The sequence below is a fragment of the Molothrus ater genome, chromosome 32 (genome assembly GCF_012460135.2).
Source record: "Molothrus ater isolate BHLD 08-10-18 breed brown headed cowbird chromosome 32, BPBGC_Mater_1.1, whole genome shotgun sequence".
NCBI classification, from domain to species: Eukaryota; Metazoa; Chordata; class Aves; order Passeriformes; family Icteridae; genus Molothrus; species Molothrus ater.
Window position 1 is genome coordinate 1,384,912 of NC_071659.1, and position 10,040 is coordinate 1,394,951.

Genomic DNA, 10,040 nt, shown 5'->3' on the forward strand with positions numbered 1-10,040 from the left:
CCAAATTCCTGCAGGATCTCCCCACGGAATGAGCCATGGGCAGAGGGGCTTTATTGGAAACACGATTTGGGGAAGGGAGTGGATCCAGCCTCAAGCCCATTCCAATCCCAATTCCAAACCCATCGCAATCCCAAACCAATCCCAGTCCAATCCCAATCCCCTGGGAATGGGGCAGAGGCTCTGGGAGCACCGGCTGTGGGTCCGTATCCCACCAGGAAGAGGTGGCACAGCCTCTCCACTCCTGTCTGACATTCCCTGCAGGGATAATTCCCAGTCCCAATCCTTGGGAATATTCCCAAGGGCAAATCCTGCTGGGACACCCTGGGGGACAGTCCCTGTCCCTCTTCCTGAGAGATCCCAAAGAGAATTCCCTGAGAATTCCCAAATTTCTGCAGGATCCCCGCAGAGATCCCCATGGAATGGGCAGAGGGGCTTTATTGGGAACATGGGTTGGGGATGGGTGGATCCAGCCCCAGCCCCCATCCCACCCCAATCCCATTCCCATTCCCAATCCCAATCCAGTCCCAATTCCACCCCAATCCCGCTGGGAATGGGGCAGACGCTCCGGCAGAGCCAACTCTGGGTCCGTATCCCACTGGGAAGAGCCGGCACAGCCGACATTCCCTGCAGGGACAATTCCCAATCCCAATCCCAAGGAGCACCCGCTCATCCCTGGATGTTGCCGCCGTCTCCGTCCCCTCCCAGCAGCGCTTCCCTCTCCTGGCTGTCGCTCCCGCTGCCCCCGGCGTTCCCGGCGTTCCCGGCGCTCCGCAGCGCGCGGTGCAGGCCGTTGTAGAGCGCGGCCCCGGCCAGGAGCAGGACGAATCCCGGGATCTGGAGGGCGTGGAAGCGCTCCCAGCGCAGCGCCAGGCTGAGCGCCCAGACCAGCAGCGTGCGCAGGCTGTCCAGCACCGTGCGCGTGGTCGCGCTCAGCTCCCGCGTCACGCTGATCCCGCGAAGTTGAAGAAGGAGATGCTCCCGATGTTCCCCAGCAGCGCCGCCAGGATCAGGGGATCCCGGCGGATCTGGCACCAGGCGTCCGCGGGATCCTCCAGGACGCCGCGGGGGTTCCCCGAGAGCCGCCCCGCCGGGATGAAGGACAGCGGCACCAGCAGCAGCGCCAGGATGGAGAAGCCGAAAAGACCTGCGGGGAATTCCTGCTTGTATCACGGATCGGACCGAGCGGGATTCCCGTGGAATTCCCCTGGGAATGGGGCAGAGGCTCCGGGAGAGCTGGCTGTGGCCCCAGTCCCAATCCCAATCCAGCCCCAAATCCCAATCCCAATCCAGTCCTAATCCCATCCCAATCCACTGGGAATGGGGCAGAGGCTCTGGGAGAGCTGGCTGTGGCCCCAGTCCCAATCCCAATCCCAATCCAGCCCCAAATCCATCCCAATCCCCTGGGAATGGGGCAGGAGATCTGGGAGAGTTGGCTGTGGCCCCAATCCCAATCCCAATACTAATCCAGCTCCAAATCCCAATCCCCTGGGAATGGGGCAGAGGCTCTGGGAGAGTTGGCTGTGGCCCCAGTCCCAATCCCAATCCCAATCCCAATCCCAATCCCAATCCAGCCCCAAATCCATCCCAATCCCCTGGGAATGGGGCAGAGGCTCTGGGAGAGTTGGCTGTGGCCCCACTCCCAATCCCAATCCCAATCCAGCCCCAAATCCATCCCAATCCACTGGGAATGCGGCAGAGGCTCTGGGAGAGTTGGCTGTGGCCTCAATCCCAATCCCAATCCCAATCCCAATCCCAATCCCAATCCCATCCCAATCCCCTGGGAATGGGGCAGAGGCTCTGGGAGAGCTGGCTGTGGCCCCACTCCCAATCCCAATCCCAATCCCAATGCAGCCCCAAATCCATCCCAATCCCCTGGGAATGGGGCAGGAGATCTGGGAGAGTTGGCTGTGGCCCCAATCCTAATCCCAATACTAATCCAGCTCCAAATCCCAATCCCCTGGGAATGGGGCAGAGGCTCTGGGAGAGTTGGCTGTGGCCCCACTCCCAATCCCAATCCCAATCCCAATCCCAATCCCAATCCAGCCCCAAATCCATCCCAATCCCCTGGGAATGGGGCAGAGGCTCTGGGAGAGTTGGCTGTGGCCCCACTCCCAATCCCAATCCCAATCCAGCCCCAAATCCATCCCAATCCACTGGGAATGCGGCAGAGGCTCTGGGAGAGTAGGCTGTGGCCTCAATCCCAATCCCAATCCCAATCCCAATCCCAATCCCAATCCCAATCCAGTCCTAATCCCATCCCAATCCCCTGGGAATGGGGCAGAGGCTCTGGGAGAGTTGGCTGTGGCCCCAATCCCAATCCCAATCCCAATCCCAATCCCAATCCCAATCCCAATCCCAATCCAGCCCCAAATCCGTCCCCATCCCCTGGGAATGCGGCAGAGGTCTCTGGGAGAGCTGGCTGTGGCCCCAATCCCAATCCCAATCCCAATCCCAATGCCAATGCCAATCCCAATCCCATCCCAATCCCCTGGGAATGGGGCAGAAGCTCCGGGAGCACCGGCTGCGGGTCCGTATCCCACCAGGAAGAGCCGGCACAGCCTCTCCACCCCTGTCTGACATTCCCTGCAGGGACAATTCCCAATCCCCGAGGGCAAATCCTGCTGGGGGACAGTGCCTGTCCTCTGCCACCCCCGAGAATTCCCAGATTTCTGCAGGAGATCCCCGTGGGATTCCCGCTGGCGGGGGTTCCGGGGAACCGCGGACCTTCGGTGCCCACGGCGCGCAGCGGGTGCACGTCGTGGCTGAAGATGAATTTCTCCTCCAGCACCATCTGGATGGACACGATGGCCTGGGCCAGCAGGATCAGGAGGTCACCTGGGAAAACAGGGAAAACCGGGATAAGAACAGGGAAAAGAACAGGGAAAACAACAGGGAAAAGAACAGGGAAAAGAAAAGGGAAAACAGGGAAAAGAACAGGAAAAAGAACAGGGAAAAGAACAGGGAAAAGAACAGGGGGAAAAAAGGGAAAACAGGGAAAAGAACAGGGAAAAGAAAAGGGAAAACAGGGAAAAGAACAGGAAAAACAACAGGAAAAACAACAGGGAAAAGAACAGGGGAAAAAAAAGGGAAAACAGGGAAAAGAACAGGGAAAAGAAAAGGGAAAACAGGCATAACAACAGGGATAGCAGGGAAAACAACAAGGAAAATCATGATAATGACAGGGAAAACAAGAGGGAAAATTGGGATAATAAGAGGGAAAACAAGAGGGAAAATTGGGATAACAAAAGAGAAAACCCAGATAACAACAGGGAAAATGGGGAAAACAAGAGGGAAACACAGGGAAAAGAACAGGGAAAACCAGGATAACGACAGGGAAAACAGGGAAAACAACAGGGAAAACAACAGGGAAAACAACAGGGAAAAGGAAGAGAGGAGGAAAATGGAGGAAAAGTGACCCCCCCCCATTCCAAGGAGTTTTCCCCCCATTCCAAGGAGTGATGAGTCCAGGGGCCAGCTGGAAATGTAATTAGGCTAATTGAAAAGTGCAGATGAGTCGGGGAGCCGGCCGGAACTATAATTAAGACGGCGAAATACCGCACGTTTTAGTTAAGGTTTTAAATAAAATGAACGAGTTAAGTTAGGAATGCCGCTAGCAGGAATCACAAACTCTGGTTCAAGAGTGACAGAAATACCAGGAAAAGTGAAATTCCAAGGGACGGGGGAGAGATGGAGCATGCAAGAGGGCAGGAGCCATAAAAAACCTGGCCTTGAGAATAACCCAAGAGTTGGGACAGGCTTAGCCCAGGTGACCAGCAGGCCAAGAGGTGCGACTGGCCTGGCCGCGGGTGAAGAGCTCCGTGAGGAAGAGGATTTTCTTCCAAAACCCCACCGACGACCCCAATTAAGGGAGAACAATTGCGCAGCCGTAATGAATATTCAGCTGATTATAACACGGGTGATGAATATGTATAAGGTGGCCTTCAAAGCCGTGTGAATGTGTAAAACGTTTTTGGATGAACGGACGGGGAGCGGGAGCCTGCGGCTGCCCAAGAACGGCTTTGGGAAATAATTCCAATATTCCGCTTGTTCCCGTTGGCGCGATGAACGCCCTTCCTTCCTTTCTTTCCAGCCTTAGTTAGTTTGTCTGTGCTTCAGCGATCCCCCCATTCCATGGAGTGATCCCCCAATTCCAAGGAGTGATCCCACCAATCCAAGGAGTGATCCCCCCATTCCAAAAGGTTTTTCCATCATTCCAGAGAGTGATCCCACCAATCCAAGGAGTGATCCTCCCATCCCAAGGAGAGATTCCCCCATTCCAAGAGGTTTTCCCACCATTCTATGGAGTGATCCCATCATTCCAGGGAGTGATCCCACCAATCCAAAGAGTGATCCCACCAATTCCAAGGAGAGATTCCCCCGTTCCAAGAGGTTTTCCCACCATTCCATGGAGTGATCCCCCCCATTCCAGGGAGTGATTCCCCAATTCCAAGGAGTGATCCCACCATCCCAAGGAGTGATCCCCCCATTCCAAGGAGTGATCCCACCATCCCAGGAGAGATTCCCCCATTCCAAGAGGTTTTCCCATCATTCCATGGAGTGATCCCCCAATTCCAAGGAGTGATCCCACCAATCCAAGGAGTGATTCCCCCATTCCAAAAGGTTTTCCCATCATTCCATGGAGTGATCCCACCAATCCAAGGAGTGATCCTCCCATCCCAAGGAGAGATTCCCCCATTCCAAGAGGTTTTCCCACCATTCCATGGAGTGATCCCCCCCATTCCAGGGAGTGATTCCCCAATTCCAAGGAGTGACCCCCCCCCATCCCAAGGAGTGATCCCCCCATCCCAAGGAGAAATCCCCCCATTCCAAGAAGTTTCCCCCCCAGCTCCATGGAGTGATCCCCCCATTCCTAGGAGTCTTCCTGCCACTCCAAGGACCTTTCCCACCATCCCAAGGAGTGACCCTGCCATTCCAAGGAATGATCCCACCATTCCAAGAGGTCCTCCCATGATCCCATGGAGTGACCCTTGCCATTCCATAGAGTGACCCCGCCATCCTATGGAATAATCCCACCATCCCAACGACTGACGCCGCCATCGTATAGAGTGACCCTGCCATCCCAAGGCCGTCCCACTGCCCCGGCATTCCCGGGATTCCAGCCCGTGTCCCTCTGCCCCGGCATTCCTGGGATACCCATGATGCCATGGGATGCCCTGGCATTCCCGGGATATCCCTGATGCCAGCCTGTGTCCCACTGCCCCAGCATTCCTGGGATATCCCTGATACCAGCCCATGTCCCACTGCCCCGGCATTCCTGCGATATCCCTGATGCCAGCCTGTGTCCCACTGCCCCGGCATTCCCGGGATTCCCTGGGATGCCCTGGCATTCCCGGGATACCTGTGATGACATCAGCCAGCCCGTGTCCCACTGCCCCGGCATTCCAGGGATATCCCTGATGCCAGCCCGTGTCCCCCTGCCCCGGCATTCCCAGGATTCCCTGGGATGCCCCGGCATTCCCGGGATACCGGTGATGACGTCGGCCAGCCCGTGCCCGGCGCTGCCGGGGTTCCCGCGCAGATCCGCCATTCCCACCAGCGCCAGCCCCAGGATGGTGAGCACAATTCCCGCCCAGTGGCTCCACTCCAGCCTCCGGCCCAGGAAGGCCACGGAGAGGAGCCCGGTGAAGATGATGAGGGAGCCCCGGAGCATCTGGAAGCTGGAGGCGCTGGTCATGTTCAAAGCTGCGGGAAAACGGCGGGAAAAGCGCTCAGGGCCCGACGGAAACTTCCAGAAATCCCGCGGTTCACGGGAAAAGCGGGAATTGCGCGGCGGACTCACCCACGTACATGATGCTGGTGCCGGCCATGTCGCACAGGGCGGGGGGCAGGAACAGCAGGGCGTTGAAGGGTCGGGATGGGGCCGGGGCTGGATCCCGATCCCGATCCCGATCCCGATCCGCGCGGCGCCGATCCCGCAGGAGCAGCAGGTAGAACACGGGGAGGCAGGAGAATTCCCCCAGGAACATCCCGGCGGCCTGGGGGACACAGGGAATGTGGGAATGTGGGGCTGGGAGGGGGGGTGAGGGCTGGAAACGGGAATAATGGGGTTCAAGTGTAGGAATGGGGCTGGAAATGGGAATAATGGGGATCACCTGTAGGAATGGGGGCTGGAAATGGGAATAATGGGGTTCAAGTGTAGGAATGGGGCTGGAAATGGGAATAATGGGGATCACCTGTAGGAATGGGGGCTGGAAATGGGAATAATAGGGATCACCTGTAGGAATGGGGCTGGAAATGGGAATAATGGGGATCACCTGTAGGAATGGAGGCTGGAAACGGGAATAATGGGGTTCATGTGTAGGATTGGGGGTTGGAAATGGGAATAATGGGGTTCATGTGTAGGAATGGGGGCTGGAAATGGGAATAATGGGGTTTGTGTGTAGGAATGGGGGCTGGAAACGGGAATAATGGGGATCACCTGTAGGACTGGGGGCTGGAAATGGGAATAATGGGGTTCATGTGTAGGAATGGGGCTGGAAACGGGAATAATGGGGATCACCTGTAGGATTGGGGGCTGGAAATGGGAATAATGGGGTTCACGTGTAGGATTGGGGGCTGGAAATGGGAATAATGGGGATCACCTGTAGGAATGGGGGCTGGAAACGGGAATAATGGGGTTCATGTGTAGGATTGGGGGTTGGAAATGGGAATAATGGGGTTTGTGTGTAGGAATGGGGGCTGGAAATGGGGATAATGGGGTTCGTGTGTAGGAATGGGGCTGGAAATGGGAATAATGGGGTTCATGTGTAGGATTGGGGGCTGGAAATGGGAATAATGGGGTTTGTGTGTAGGAATGGGGGCTGGAAATGGGGATAATGGGGTTCATGTGTAGGAATGGGGGCTGGAAATGGGAATAATGGGGTCCGTGTGTAGGAATGTGGGGCTGGAAACGGGAATAATGGGGTTTGTGTGTAGGATTGGGGGCTGGAAATGGGAATAATGGGGATCACCTGTAGGAATGGGGGCTGGAAATGGGAATAATGGGGTTCATGTGTAGGAATGGGGCTGGAAATGGGAATAATGGGGTTCATCTGTAGGAATGGGGCTGGAAACGGGAATAATGGGGTTCACCTGTAGGAATGGGGGCTGGAAATGGGAATAATGGGGTTCATGTGTAGGAATGGGAATGGAAACGGGAATAATGGGGTTCATGTGTAGGAATGGGGGCTGGAAACGGGAATAATGGGGTTCAAGTGTAGGAATGGGGGCTGGAAACGGGAATAATGGGGTTCAAGTGTAGGAATGGGGCTGGAAACGGGAATAATGGGGATCACCTGTAGGAATGGGGCTGGAAATGGGAATAATGGGGTTCAAGTGTAGGAATGGGGGCTGGAAACGGGAATAATGGGGTTCAAGTGTAGGAATGGGGGCTGGAAATGGGAATAATGGGGTTCATGAGTAGGAATGGGGGCTGGAAGCTGGAATAAGAGGGTTGACCTGCAGGAATGGGGTTGGAAGCTGGAAAAAGGGATCAGGGGTAGGAGTGGGTTGAAAATGGAAATAATGGGGTTCACCTGTAGGAATGGGGGCTGGAAACTGGAAACGAGGAATCACTTGTAGGAATAGGGCTGGAAATGGGGAAAGGGCCTGGAATCAGGAATGGGGCTGGAAGCTGGAATGGGATTGGAATTGGTAATGGGGCTGGGATTGGGAATGGGGCTGGAATCAGGAGTGGGGCTGGAATTGGGAATGGGGCTGGAAATGGGAATGTGGCTGGAAATGGGAATCTCACCGGCAGGAAGGGGTGTTTGGATCAGGAATGGGGCTCAAATCAGGAATGGGGCTGGGATTGGGAATCTCACCTGCAGGAAGGGACTGGAATTGGGAATGGGGCTGGGATCAGGAATGGGACTGGAATTGGGAATGGAGCTGGAATTGGGAATGGGGCTGGGATTGGGAATGGAGCTGGAATTGGGAATGGGGCTGGGATTGGGAATGGGGATGGGATTGGGAATGGGGCTGGGATCAGGAATCTCACCTGCAGGAAGGGATTGGAATTGGGAATGGAGCTGGGATTGGGAATGGGGATGGGATTGGGAATGGGGCTGGAATTGGGAATCTCACCTGCAGGAAGGGATTGGAATTGGGAGTGGGGCTGGGATTGGGAATTGGGATGGGATTGGGAATGGGGTTGGGGTCGGGAATCTCACCTGCAGGAAGGGATTGGAATTGGGAATGGGGCTGGGATTGGGAATGGGGATGGGATTGGGAATGGGGTTGGGGTCGGGAATCTCACCTGCAGGAAGGGGTGCTGGAATTTGTGCTCCTCTGTCCCATCGCAGCCGGGAGCGCTGAAGTTGTCGGCCCACCTGGGAGGGGTCAGGGCAGGGAATCGGGATCGGGGATCGGGATCGGGATGGGGATCGGGATGGGGATCGGGATGGGGATCGGGATGGGGATGGGGATCGGGACCGGGCCGTGCCCTGGGACAGCAGCGCCCCCAGGTGACACGGCCGGGGCCGGGATGTCCCCAGGGAAGGCGACACCGCCGGGGCTGTCCCGGCCTGAGCAGCCCTGGCTGGGATCCCGGGATTGAGTGACAGCCGGGAACGGGACACCGGGAACGGGACACCCCCTGTCCCAAAAATCCGGATCTGGGATCCCGCGATTGAGTGACAGCCGGGAACAGGACACCGGGAACGGGACACCCCCTGTCCCAAAAATCCGGATCTGGGATCCCGCGATTGAGTGACAGCCGGGAACCGGACACCGGCACTGGGATACCGGGAACGGGACACCCCATGTCCCAAAAATCCGGATCCTGAGGGACACCGGGAACGGGACACCGGGAACGGGACACCCCCTGTCCCAAAAATCCGGATCTGGGATCCCGCGATTGAGTGCATGGGACACCGGGAATGGGACACCGGGAAGGGAACACCGGGAATGGGACACCAGGAACGGGACACCGGGAATGGGACACCCCATGTCCCAAAACTCCGGATCCCGAGGGACACCGGATCCATAAAATCCCTGGACGCCCCAGCCCCAGTTTGGGATAAATCCCCCTTTTTTGGGGCTGCTCCAACCACCCTCTGGCCAAAGCAGGACGCTTTGGATGCGGATTTCCCATGCCACAGACCCCGAATGTCCCCCCGAATCCAGCCGGGAACATCCCCGACCCCCCAGGGGACCCCTCCCCTCCCGGTTTTCCGCCAATCCCGGCAGATTCGGGGCTGACTCATTCCCGGGGTGTCGCAAGAGGCTTTTTTGGGACCTCACGTGTCCCCTCCGCCTCAGTTTCCCCTTCCGGAGCTGGGATCGGCCGGGATGAGCCGGCCTGGCAGGTCCGCCCCGCCCGGGCACATTTGGGGATCGCCGCGGCTTGGCAATGACGTCACTGCCGCGCTTCCCGGGATTTTGGGGTGCGGGAGGAGCCGCACGGGCACCCGGGGCGGGGCTCCAGCCCAAAATGGGCTGGAGGAACCCCAATTCCCTCCCCGACCCCAAAAGGAGCCGGATCCCCGCCAAAAGGATCCCCCCCTCCCCCTTGTGGGGGTGGGGACACCGAGGTGACCCCAAAGCCTCGGGGGGGGGTCCCCAAGGCCACTCACGGGGACACAGCCGCGACACCGGGGGGCGGGGCGGGGCCCGGGGGATTTTGGGGGGATTCTGGGGGATTTTGGGGGACTCACTTGGCCGCCAGGGTGTTGATGGAGCCGGTGAGGAGCATGAGCGCGGCCAGGCCCAGCTGGTACCGGGACCACGCCATGGCCCCCCCACCACGGCACCGCCGTCCGCGGGGACACGCCCACACCGCGGGGACACGCCCCCGGGCACGCCCACACAGAGAAGATACGCCCCTGGTCACGCCCCCTAACGGGGGCACGCCCACATCAGGGACACGCCCGTGACAGGGACACGCCCATCGAGCACGCCCCCGTCAGCAGAATGTGGGCCACGCCCCTGGCCACGCCCCCTAACGGAAAAGCTCCGCCCCTACTTCTGCTGGCCGCACAGCAATGGGAAGGAATGCGTGGCGACCCCTCCCACCTAATTTGCATAACCACGCCCCCAGC

At 58.0% G+C, this 10,040-nt stretch overlaps 1 protein-coding gene across 1 annotated transcript; it reads right to left on the reverse strand.

Annotated features, from left to right (window-relative positions):
• Positions 1-9: 9 nt before the first annotated feature.
• Positions 10-9,764, reverse strand: SLC35F6 (solute carrier family 35 member F6). Its single transcript, XM_036405192.1, is given in 7 exon segments — positions 10-956; positions 959-1,144; positions 2,725-2,835; positions 5,488-5,703; positions 5,801-5,996; positions 8,258-8,330; positions 9,657-9,764. Coding segments are annotated over 7 exon segments (1,149 nt in total). The 5' UTR covers positions 9,734-9,764; the 3' UTR covers positions 10-666.
• Positions 9,765-10,040: the final 276 nt, after the last annotated feature.